Source organism: Typopeltis vanoorti, chromosome 10 (assembly GCF_054136105.1).
Source record: "Typopeltis vanoorti isolate ZY-2024b chromosome 10, IOZ_Tvanoo_1.0, whole genome shotgun sequence".
Lineage (NCBI taxonomy): Eukaryota > Metazoa > Arthropoda > Arachnida > Uropygi > Thelyphonidae > Typopeltis > Typopeltis vanoorti.
In genome coordinates, this window is record NC_143558.1 from 120,817,236 (window position 1) to 120,830,901 (window position 13,666).

General features: G+C 33.6%; 1 protein-coding gene across 1 annotated transcript in view; it reads left to right on the forward strand.

Annotated features, from left to right (window-relative positions):
• Window positions 1–13,666, forward strand: part of Dhc64C (dynein heavy chain, cytoplasmic) — a 1,087,706-nt gene that overhangs the window by 959,460 nt on the left and 114,580 nt on the right. Inside the window, exons 79-81 of the mRNA XM_090398628.1 lie at window positions 5,040–5,277; window positions 5,389–5,559; window positions 11,368–11,469. Coding sequence (XP_090254754.1) covers window positions 5,040–5,277; window positions 5,389–5,559; window positions 11,368–11,469 — 511 coding nt within the window. The remainder of the gene's footprint in view (window positions 1–5,039; window positions 5,278–5,388; window positions 5,560–11,367; window positions 11,470–13,666) is intronic.

A 13,666-nucleotide genomic window follows, 5' to 3' on the forward strand; every position in this document is an offset into this window, starting at 1 on the left:
TTTAAATTAAGATTTGAATATCATTTTCTTTAATGAAAAGCTTAACAAGATGTGAGTTCTGGTACCTTTTTTTCTAGGAAAAAAGCAATGGTACTAAGTATACCACTGTATATGCTCCTTGTCCAATATTCATTACCTTATTATTGTACATAAGCAAGCTGGTAAAACATGACCTCCCTTTAACAAACCCATACAGACAAGCACAAAGAATACCATCAACCCATTTTTGTATCCTATCTCTCATCAGCTTCTCCAATACAGATCAGCCTATAATTTGTTGTCCTAACCTTATTCCAACCTTTGTGAAGTGGAACAATTTTGCATTCCTTTCACTCCTTTGAGACTTGTGCTGTTGCAAGATTCTTGTTAAACAGATAGGCCAAGGCTGATGCTAATTCATTGGAACATTGCCTTAAGACAAATGGTGATATGTCATCAAGTCCTACTGCCTTATTGACATCTAGCTTGCCTACTTCTGCATATCCTTCTTCCTACCTCACCATTCAGTTTTCTCTCATTTCATTCTCAACACTTGCTTCTGATTTCACACTTGGGAAGAAACATCCTGATGAACTGCTCACTGAATACCTCAGTTATGTCCTCTGCAGATGTTACCATTCTCCCACTTTTAACCATTATCATCTTACCATAATAATTCTTTCTACTTACCACATATCAAAAAAACTCATGATGACTTTTCTTGATCTGTCTTGCTAACTTCTGCTCGTACAGCACATTTGTAGTCCTTACCAACTGAAGTCACTTCTGCTCGTACAGCACGTTTAGTCCTTACCAACTGAAGTCGCTCTCCTGGCTTGGAGAGCGACTTCAGTTGCTCCCTTCATTCATGTCCCACCTTCATTTACTCCCTCCTTATTCAGCCTTTTGATCTTCAGAATACATTCACACATTGATAATATTATATATTTCTTTGTCATTAGCCAAGCAGGATTTATTTCTTTTCTCTTTGCTCCAAATTTTTCCAAAACGTTTTTCTGTCTGGCAATCATTTGCTTTTCTAATTCTTCAAAAAATTTGTTTCTTCCTTAATAGAACTTTCTTTGAGACCATATGCAACAAAAAGTCATTGTTGAATTCCCCATTCTGATATTTGCCCACATCACTCTACTTGCTTGCCATTCAAGAAGATTTTCCTCATAGTTAGTGTTGAATACTGTAGCTACTCCTTTTACCCTGATCATTGTAGCCTCAATATAAAATCTTATATTTATCACTTTAAAAAAATCTCACTATTTTTTTTCTTCTGTTCATTAATACTAATATTGATTTTGTACTTATCCAGTTCTTCTGCTACTTCTGTTTCATTTCCATTCATGCTTATGTTGATTGCATTCTTGAACACTTAGGTTACATTGCTGACTTTTGGATGTTCACCATGGTTCCATGACAAAAACAACAGAAGCCTTCCTTAATTTGACAATGCCCCAGCTGGTTTGAAATTCTGTCATGTTGTACCATCGTGTTATTTTGGTTAGCCAGTAGGAATATAGTTGATCTGTTAATTCCCAAATTGGAAGTCCATTATTATTCATTCAGTATACAGGTCGATATATACTAACAGTGTGCACCACAAGAAGGTGAAGATTGGATATTAGATCTGAAGTTCTGGTTGGGTATTTGCATTCCTTAAAAGGCAGCTACATGGAGATCTCCTCCCAGTTATACTGCTCAATCCTTAAGCACCCAAGACTTCTATTGAGATAGGATATACTACAACTGTTAAGTGCTTAACTGATAACTCATTAAAACCATTGTTTAAAATGGCATATGTGATATAATTCAATTCTTGGTATAGGCCTTTAGTGGAACATACTATGAACAACATGTTCATAGTATGTTGTATGAACATAGTATGAACAACAGCCAAAAAAGTTAGAATCACTTTTGTGATTCTAACTTTTTTGGCTGGGATCATGATGAGAATTAGCATAGATATAGATACTGATGTGCTTTGTTTTTGAGAAACTTGGAATTGTGCAAACATTTATCAGGGTGACAAAGAATCAATAAATGTAGATAGGCTAACTGATTGTTTTTAATGAGTTATTTATTGACAAATTATTTCACATTTTTAAGCTCCCTGTCTAGGTCTCTGGAAGAAATCTCTTGATTCTTCTTACATATATTAAGGGGGTATCTGAATGTATTGCTGAAGTTCTCAGACCTATCAACATTGCAGTGTCCTTCTGTCCTGTCAGATTCTTCCTTTCCTCACCAAGAGATGGGCTTCCTCCACTGAAATTTCCAGGTGTCTACCAAATCCCTTGCTTCTGTGTTCTGTGGTTTGTCTTAATTTGGGCAGTCAAGTATATCTCCACCTGTCTGTTGTGAGAACATAAATTTCATATCCAGTACAATGAACCTGAGCAAATCTAGCTAAGCTGAACATGCTATCTTGACCAAACAGAGTAATTGGGGGGGGGGGGGGGGGGGGGCGGAACAGTCTTTTACATAAATGTAGATTCCTTGTAGAATGTTTATACAGAAGAGAGCTGTGAGGCCTTTCTATATCATCCAAAGTTTAACAGATCTAATAACCTAATAACCTTTGGTTATCCCCTTTGTGGGGAAATATGATTCTATCCATCATCTATAAATTCCTGGCATATATATATGTGTGTGTGTTCAATAATTTTAATGACTTAAACCACCGAGATAATTAAGAATAAAGTTTAATAAGGACACAACTAGTTTCGTTGGAAAGCCAACTTCATCAGGTGTCAAGTACAAAGGTATATACAAAAAAGACCGACAGAGACATTACACACTTACAACAACAGAGCTATCAAAAACTGTAGTTAAGTTTAAATTGGAGTCCGCGCTTCAGTTCTGGCTACAATTATATGCATGTGTGTGTGATCTTGCAAGAACACCAGCACTGAACAGCAGAGCTATGCGAATCTGGCAAATTGTAGCTATAGTTGCTATTCATGTGGATAGAATCGAGGGCAATTTTAGAATTTTAGAATCAAGTGAATATTAGAAGTTTGATTCCAGTCTATTTGGTATTGGCAGCCTTCATCAGAGTTTACAGAGAACAAGATGTGGCTGGCAAGGGTGCTGGCTCTGATTCTATTATAAGAGAGGTCTCTTTTGTGCTCTTCAAGATGGAGAAAGATTGATATATCAGTTTCTCCATGGTAAGGTTTACCACAACTACAAATAATGCTGTGTACTCCTAGGAACTGAAGATGATGTTTTCTTTAGGCTGACTAAGTAGAGAAGCACATTTAGATGTTGAACTTTTTTATTTTTAAAATTCTAGCCAGTTTTGGGGAGAGGGAACTAATGTAAGGCAAGGAGATGTAAGCTCTGGGGGTAGTTAAGTTAATGGATGTCGGTTTAATGTCTAGAAATGTAAAGTTATGCATTTTGGGATAAATAGATGACAAACTACGTATCACATTGATGACACTGTACCCCAAGAAATAGATGAAGCTAGAGATTTAGGAGCATGGTGGTAGACAGTTAAATTTTAGAGGACATATTGTTAAGGTTGCTAACATAGCTCATAAGATTACTTGGCTATTAAAGAACACATTAACAAGTAGAAATAAGGAAGTTATTTTTCTTTATAAGGCCTTGATACACCCACATCTGGATTAAGTCTGGTCCCTGGGTTTCTTGGGGATGAAGAAGTGGTGGAGGGGATTCAGGTGAGTGGCCTGTGGAATGTTCCCTATGAGGATACATTGTAGGTATGTGGATTGCAAAAGTTGGTTGATAGGAAAAAGTGGAAGATATGATGGAAACATTTAAGTTGCTTAAAGGATTTTATAGGATAGTTGTAAGGGAAATGTTTCAGCACTTGCCTAGAGGGACTAGAACAAGGGGTCATCCCTGGAAGTTGAATACAGGTGTGGTTAGTAGGAGTGTGAGGACTAGATTTTTTGTTTGGAGAGTTGTGAATAAGTGGAATGAGTTGCCAGAGTCAGTTATGGGTGCTTTGTCGGTTAAATGGGTTCAAGGAGAGGTATGATAGATTGGGTCTCCTGCGATGAGTCTTTGTAGGTGCCCGTATAATAACATTAGTTTTTTGTAAGCAGTGTGCATTAATTCCTTGACTGTGTGCTTAGGAAATTTGTAACTTTTGCCAAAAATGTATTGTAATTTAATTTTTGTGAAATTTATAACAAATTTTTTGTGTAATTTAATTTATTAGTAAGCTGACAATAAATGTATGTCCACATTTGGCTGTAGTCATGAAACTTTTTTCATATACAGTAAACCCTCGATTTAACAGACTAATGGGGGCTAAGGGGTGTCCATTAAATCGCAAATTTTTTAATAAAAATATCTGTAACATTATACTTCAATTATATCAATATCAGCACTGTAATACTTCCTAATCATTCACCGAACATGTTTTATGAGCAGTGACTCATTTATGTTGACTAAATTACTACAGTATTTTTCCAGCATAATGATGGCCTATTTGTTAAAGTTTGTTAAATATAACAGGAAATTAAAACAGAAAATAACTTGTCAATTTAATTATAAGCAAATCTTGGTTAAAAGCATTTTAAAATTAACATGGTGTTAATTTTCACATGTGACATACGGACCAGAAATTTTGTCCGTTAAATCAAGGATTTACTGTACAGGTAAAAATGTAGTTCATACTTAGCTTTTGGACACCAGTGTACTATCATAATAGTAAACCACCCACCTGAATTTATCATTATAACCCTTAAAATAGAAGTAATCTTGTTGTAATTGCCAAGAGATGTCATAGTTTCAAATGTTGTAAAGTGTGTAGCTAGGTTTATGAGTAACTTTTCAGATTATTTTCAAGATATATGAAATATCTGTAATATCGGTAATAGTTAGTTTTTCATGTTATACACTTATATATAATAATATAACTCATATTAAATATATGTAATGTATTAGTTTTAACATATTTTTAATTATGTATAGATAGGCCTTCATTATATGCAATTTGGGATAGGAAAAATATGAAATATGATAAAAAACTTGTTAGATTGTAAACAAAAATTCTTTTATTTTTTGAATAGGTGGGTAATGTTAAAGAATGTCCACTTGGCTCCACAGTGGCTGGTACAACTTGAGAAAAAACTTCACTCATTGCAACCACATCCATCTTTTCGCTTATTCTTGACTTTAGAAATCCATCCCAAAGTACCTGTTAATTTGCTTCGTGCTGGTCGTATCATCGTGTTTGAACCCCCACCTGGCATCAAAGCAAACTTACTACGTACATTTAGTACTTTACCAGCCCCAAGAATGATGAAGGTACTCTCTTAAATGATAGATAATGTAAATAGTGTTTTCCTTATTTATGATATCAGTAGCAACATTCTTCTTCCCCTCCATAAAAATTAATGTCTTATTTTCTCTTTCTAGCCACCTGGTGAAAGAGCTAGGTTATACTTTTTACTTGCTTGGTTTCATGCTATTGTACAAGAAAGGTTACGTTATTGCCCACTTGGCTGGTCCAAGCATTATGAATTTAATGAATCTGATCTGAGGGTGGCATGTGATACCCTGGATACTTGGATTGAGACTGTTGCCATGGTAATTTAATATTAATTTTAATTTTTAGTACCTGTTTTTCAGAGAATAATTTCTTACAGGGTATAATAATTTGTGAAATTTTAGCTGGTATAATTTTTTTTTTTTTTTTTTAGTTTATTTTATACTAGGTAGATGAACTTAGCATTCTCAGATTAACTTGATCTCTTAAGTTGTAAAAATTAAATTTGAACATTTGAGATTTCCATTTAAAAAAGACAGAAATAAGTATAGTGTAATTGAGAATGTGGTCATGTTGAATGTACAAGTTATGAAGATCCATTCGAAAGTAATAGCTCCTATTTTTTTTCCTCAGGAAATAACAATGGCTTTTACATGGATTAATCCTCCATCTTTCATGAGCATTGTCATTTTTTGACCAAGTCTCCATCATTTGCTGTATGCTGTTGCTATCGTTAAGTGACATGCTTGCTGTAATCCAATCCCTTAATTTTATCCATTAGAACTCTTCACAAACAAACTTGTTTCAGCTCCTTGTCATCTGCAAAATGGCATTTTTTGCATGTGTCCTTCAAAGAGCCAAACGGGTAGGAGATTGGAGATCACCAGCAGAATATAGCAGTTACATTGCATCCCTTGTGTGTAGACTAGTGTGAGGCCAGGCATTGTCATGGAGAAGGACCTCATTCATGTTTTCAGTGGACTCAATGCTATAGGTACATTTTTTCAGTTTCCACAACATCACCACATACTGTTTTGAATTTATTGTAATGCTCTCTCCATAACCTTCTTTTGCAGTAGAATGCAGTCAACACTCTCTGTTTTGAATACTTTGTGCTGTACTCATGTGACTGATTGCAGTGTCATTCACTGTAATGGAACTGTACAAATTCCACTAAGTGATTTTAAGCTTTATGCAGTACTACTCGGGGGGGGGGGGGGGGAGTGTTATTTTCATAACATCCATTTTTATATTTCAGTTCTGGCTTCCAAGCAATGATTTTGGTGCATTTCAGAATGTATAAGTGCCTATTAGGTTTGTTTTATCCATTTATATGTGTATGCAGTTCTTTTTTTTCTCTTGAATTTTAATGATTTAAAATATTTGGAATCTGATTTTTTACTAAAATTTTACTGAGTCATCCTAATTTTAAAAATTAGCTAAATGATTCAAATTGATACAATATGGCATTATAGTATTAATATACCTCCATCATTGGACCATTTACTGATAATTTCAGATTCTTCATCTTGGCAATGTTTTTTGTCTGATCATTCAAATGAATTTTGAATTTAAGTGGAATGGCTTCACAACCTCTGATGATCATTGGTGTTCACTGCTAACTTCAAAGTTATTTAATGTGGTTTATGTAGAGAATTCGCATTCAAAATTCCCAAAGTGTAAAAGATTTTATATCTAATGGTTTATGGTTGATATTTTGTAATTTCCATATAGTGTCATGTGTTACATTGAGGGAATGAAGTGATCTCTCTCTCTCTCCTTGAAAAATTTTGGTTTCTGTTGTTATATAGTCTTCAAAATTCCCAGTAAAATACAGGCAATTATAAATACAGAATGAAAAACTCTAAGTTTCTAAGAATTAAAAGCTCGTGGGAGACTGGCTAATTCATCTTTCTTTGTTGTTCATCTTTATCTTTGCATCCTAGATGGGATTCAGTCATAGATCTAACCACTGAATGTTAACATTGCCAATTGAGATACAAAAGTTAAATATATGCTTTATATTAAATTTTTATATCATTTTATGTATTAAAAATAAATAACTAGGAAGCATCTTAGTTTTTATATACTATACTCTAGTCCTGTATTCTCAGTTGAATTTGCACAGCTTTATCATGTTGCTATTATATTTTGCAATTCCAATTTGAGGACAGTTTCCTTAGTCTTTCTTAGTGTCTGATGATTAAAACTTATTGAAATTCTATGGCTCAGTAATGGTGCCACTAACTTCTCTCAGCTTCACATTTTCTAAATTGTCAACTGATAATTTTATAGGCTTTCTGTTATGATATTAATAAATGAAAACTTTGTTCTGAGGAGTTGATGTTTTTTCTTTTAGTTAGGAGGGTGAGATGAGGAGAGAAGAATTACAGTCTTCAGAAAGTAAACATCCTTTACTTCTCATTAACTGTTGCAAATGACATCAGACTGAAGACTGTGATTCTTCTTTCTTCATCTTGTCCTCCTAAAAGCAACATCAGCTCCTCAGAAAAGATAGCTCTTTTTAATTTAAAAAGGAACAAGGATATTATAATAAATGAAAACTTTCTAAAACTCTTTCATATTTATTTTTTGCTGTTGTTTTTTTGAAATCTGTACTGTCTCTAACTCAGGTCAAACAACTTACAAGCATCAGCTGTGTTTGTATACCACTTCAAGTTTATTTACTATCATAATTCTATGATATAACATATCATGTATTAGAGCATATATTACAGACAGTAGCTTGGTTCCACTATAAGGAATACAAATCTTGGCCTGATTTAAAGTTTGAGAATTTTGGCTTTGTGAACTCACAAGTAATAGACATATTAATCCAGAACTGTTGCAGACTTCACTCATAATTATGATACTATAGGAAGTTGCAGCAAAATGCATTCAGCATAATACTTTGCTTCTGAACTAGTTGTTTGTTTAACTTTTGTAAATAACTCATTTCTTTATGAGTTCAAGGTATCTTGTTGGGCAACTTTTTTAAGAAGATTAAGATATCTAACCATGTTTGTGAACAGATCTGCTGTCCTTAAAACTAAAAAATTTTGTTAGTTGGCATTCTTTCACATTTAAAATGTATACATAAGGCCTGTTCAAAAAGGTTCTGGGACATAATTTATTTTAAAAATATAAAAAAGCTTAGGAGCTATAGGACAGAATTCTAAAACTTTCTATCTGACCGAATCTTCTGAATGGGATATTCTCTCTCTACCATATACCCAAAAGAAAGGAATCACAAGATTATTTTAAATGTCACAACTACTTCCTCCAACAATAAGTAATGCCCTCTATATGACTTGACCATCTTCTGTCATTCAAGTAATATGAGGGTCATAGAGAGAGGGACAGTTGTAGCAGGGTATTGATCATATCTCAAAATGGATGCTTCCAAATGGATTCAGATTTTCACAGCAGAAAACCATTTGCTTGCATTTTTTTCCTGCAGATATGGTCTTCATCCTTACCTAGAACTCCATGTAGGACAAACATTAATCCCAGTTGCACCAGAAAGCAAGTTCTTAGAGCTCATTTTGGCAATAAACTTGCCTTCCTCTCTTTCTCACATGTAAGGCAATTGTGAGATAAGTACTATAAAGCAATGAACTTCCTTTGTACCCTATTTCTACCTCTTGGGTGCTGGCAGATATTCTCTGCTTAATTTGTATAGGGTTGATTATGGGTCCCAAGTCTATGCTTCTGCTAAAGAGAGTATCCTCTGACAGCTAGACCTCCATTCACTCTCAAATCTTCAGAATTGCAACTAGAGCATTTTTTTAACTTCACTTATTCCTAATCTATATGTTTATGCAAATGAACCACCTTTTGGCATTCTTGAATTTCCTAACTGCTATTCCCAAATAGGGTGGTTAGTCAGTCCTGTGCCTTTAGTATATTTTGTCTGTAAATTGTGTGTTGTCCTTTCCAGTTTGTCAGTATGAAGGATGAACAACTCAAGTTTCCAGGAGAAAAAGCCTTGCCACTTCCATTTGAGACCAGCCAACTCACTTTCATTTGAAAAGCCTTGATAATTATTGGATTTGAACTTCCTATATGGGATTTGAACTTAGTTTTCAAACCAAAGGGTATCATTGAAACCAGCTGAGTTAGAAGCTCTTCTTCTTCTTGAGTATTCTGCAATTGAGCAGGTTCTTCTCTTTGTAGCAAAACCTTTTCTTCTACTCTCTTCTGTTCTGAGCCTTCTCTTTCAAGGTTGTGTACCTGTCTTCATTCAGTATGTCATCTAGCATTGTTTTCCTTACTCTCCCTCTGGGTCTTTTTCCATCTATTTTTCCTTCGATGACATTTCTGATGATTCCATTCCTTCTCAGAATATGTCCGATCCAGTTTCTCTTTCTTCTTTTTATCCTCCTTAACAGACTTCTTTCTTCTACTCTTTTTAAGACCTCTTCATTAGTTATTTTATCTGTCCATTTGATTTTTTCCATCCTTCTCCAAATCCACATTTCAAAGCTTTCCAAAATTCACATATAACATTTTATTAGTCCTTTCTTTAGGTTTCTGTCCATTTTACTTCTGAATAAATTCCATTTTCTATTAAAGGCATCTCTTCTCATCGCTATTCTTGCTTTTATGTCACTTTTGCATCTTCCATCACTGCTAATAACACTTCCTAGATATTTAAATGTCTTTACTTGATTCAATTTTTCCCCATTTATTCTGATATCCATATTTGCCTCTTTCCTTGCTATTTTCATTACCTTTGTTTTTCTTATGTTAATTTTCATTCCATAATTGATACAGGATTTCAGTAATCTGTTCAACAGATGTTGTAGTCCTGTTTCAGTATTTGACAGTAATGCGTTGTCATCTGCATATCTTATTTCAAATATCTGTCTACCTCCAATCTTTATCCCTTCTTCCGAATTCTCCAGTGCTTCTTTTAGCATTGCTTCGGAATACATGTTAAACAAAATTGGTGACAGAGAACAGCCTTGTCTTACTCCTCGTCCAATGATACCTGGTTCTGTTGTATCATATATGTCTCTCACCATGGCAGTTTGTTCCATATATAGTGAAATAATTAGCCTTCTGTCTTTCCAAAATATACCAATATTTTCCATTAGAGGCTCTACCATCTACTCTACCATAGTAGAGTAGATGGTAGATGCTAAACTCTACCATAGTTTTTAGGCACAGTTTTTAGTGAAGATGATTAATTAAATATGGAAATAGACAACAGAATAAACAAAGCTGGTATAGTAGGGGATCAACCTAAAATACATTTGTATGGAATAAGAGAGAAATTAGTCAAAACATTAAACAAATAGTATATAAGATGGTGTTCAAACCAATTATAACCTGTGGATCTGTAAATCTAGATTAGAAGTAAACAGTTCTGTAAAAAATTAGGGGAGAGAGAACAGATGGCACCAATGACATAATCATTTTAAAAATGAAGATATTAGGAATAAACTTTGCATTCTTAGCATTCAGGAATGTGTAAGCAGAGTTAATCTTTGGTGCTATTGTCACCTAAACAGAACAAAGAAAAGGAAAAAGAAAACCTAGAGAAAGGCCAAAGAATGTATTGATGTAGTTAGAAGTGCCTTAGAAGACTGAAATATAAGATATAACAGTTGGAATCCTAAAGGTGACAGACTAATTTGGAGGAGAAAGAATTATCAGTAAGAAGTAATTTAAACTATTCATGTTTTGCTCTGATAGTCTCCTGTTATATCACTTGAGGGTACATATCAGGAGTTTGATATTAATATCATAAATGTATCCCACAGAAGCAGATTCACTCAAAAATTAAAGAAAGAATTGTTTCTCCTTCTTCCTTTTCTTGTTATAAAAATTATCAAAATTCATTCTAATTATGGTATGTTTTCAATCTGTTTTGGATATAATGTTAGTTAAAATACAAAATTTTTGGTTATATTTCTAAAGATCTTAGGAATCTGAAGTGAAAATAAGAAGGAAGAGAACTGAATTGATCAATTTAATTACTCAGATTAATTCTGTTTCTCATGACTTAAATAGAGATCATGAATGAATTGATGCTTTATTTTCACATTGCTTATATTTATTTATTAATAGTTGATGCATTTATATATATATATGTAATATTTAATATTTCCTTTTCTTGAAAGGGTCGTACCAATCTTCCACCAGAAAAGGTTCCTTGGGATGCTCTTTGCATCCTATTTAGCCAGTGCATTTATGGTGGTAAAATTGATAATGACTTTGATCAGGTAATTTTACCATAATATTGCTTTGCTTTTTTGTCTTATTTTGATTTAGAATTTCAGCTTATATAAGTTTTGTTTGACCACTTACAATGAATTCCTTGGAATTAGAAGATTCATTATAGGTAGTTAAATTTGAACCAAGAATTAGACTGTATGGGCCATTTATTGGCCAAGTGCAATATGTACTGACTTAATACTGTATTCATTACCTGAAAACTTTCCAAAGTTCCTGAACTGTTATAGCATGTTTTTTTGCTCATACTCATTAATCCATCATCTGTTACATCACAGTTTTTTTTTTAAGATAGTCCCATTCCCAGTCCCATTTAAGATAATCCCATCAAAGGTTGCAGACCTATTTCACATTACTAGTGTCCAGAGACCAAGCATAGTAATCTACTTCATTATCATGTTCATGACAGAATGCCTCTTGCATATTGTACGTCAGACAGGAACTCTCTGTACCACGTGCATTTTATGTCTCTTCTGATTAGAAGATCAGGCAGATGTATTTTTGCAGTTTTAAAAAAATATATATATATATGGCATGCATTTAAATTTTTTTTTTTTCATTAGAATTTTATTTGTGAACTATTAATGTATATAGAAAATCTCAAATGCAATTCTATCTGATTACATAAGTTTGATATACTTAGAAAAATTAAACATGGAAACTTAAACTTACATAAAATAAATTTATTAGTAGAAAATTTTTGCCTATATATCACAGGCATCCTCCCTTTGAAAATGGATCACAATATAAAATTACGAGTAAAAAATCATTTTCAAAAAAATTCCTAATTATTTAAAAAAAATTACAAAAATATAATTTGCGAAGGAATTTGCATCTGTTTAGTCAAGATAGCATGTTCTGCTAGGCCAGAATATTCCAATTCATGGTACTGGATATAAAATTTTTGTGTGTGTTGATGCTTAAGTGCTGTGAAGAATTCATGTTAGAGGTTTAATGGAATATTAACAGCACTGAGAAAGGATTAAAACTAATTTTAATACTTCCAATATTTTGTCTCAGTCACAGAGACATCTTCGGGGATTACAAAAACTTTTTATAACATCACACACACAAATACAATACAAAGTGAAACTAAAGTCCTATCTAGGTGGTGCACCCTCTATGGGCATTTGAGCACTTAAGCCTCAACACACGTATTCTGATCATTCGTGGTGATGAAATAGCATGCAAAGCAAAACAATACGGTAAGTCGAAACTACGTTTATCTAGGCTATTAAATCGACTGGCCTTTTTAAAAAGATGTCGGGACTCAAAAGTTATCAGAGATCCCTTTTTACATCCCAGGCCACCTGCAAATGCCCATAGAGGGTGCACCACCTAGATAGGACTTTAGTTTCACTTTGTATTGTATTTGTGTGTGTGTTGTTGCAAAAAGTTTTTGTAATCCCCGAAGATGTCTCTGTGACTGAGACTAAATATTGGAAGTATTAAAATTAGTTTTAATCCTTTCTCAGTGCTGTTAATATTCCATTAAACCTCTAACATGAATATAAAATTTTTGTCCTTCACAATGAATAGATGCAGATCTACCAGACTGTCCAAAGTAATACAAACCACAGGAGCATGGGTTCTGGTAGAACATATTGAAGATTGAGTGGAGAAAGCTTGTCTTTAACTGAAGAAAGGAAGGTAGAAATCTTTCTGATAGGATGAAAGGATACTACAATATATTGAGGTTTTAGATCAGAAATCTCTTTCATATAAGGGAGTGGAATCCGAGTAATCTTCAGGAGATCTAGAGACTGGTTATCTAAAGCTGTTAAAGGCTTTCTTAATAAAAGATTCATTTAAGCTATTTTTCATAAAAGCAGATTTGATATAATTCAATTCTTGCTGTAAAAGTTCTTCAGTGGAACAAATATCATGAGCACAGTGTAACAATGGTGATGAGAATTACCATGGATATAATAATCAGTATGAGTTTCTTTTCTAAAAACAAAAAATTGTGAACTACCATCTTGTTGATAAAGAATTAAAATATCTTTAAAAGCTAGGTGATTGTATTTAAAACTATTCATTTCAAAAATAAATATGATTCATCTGAGAATTCAGTTTACCCTGGAAGAAGAAAAAACAATCAACTAGCTCTTTTAGATATGTAATTCTTCAATAACTTCCCGAAACCCCAGGAAGGGCTTTGTTAGTGCTACTGATGATAGCCAGGGG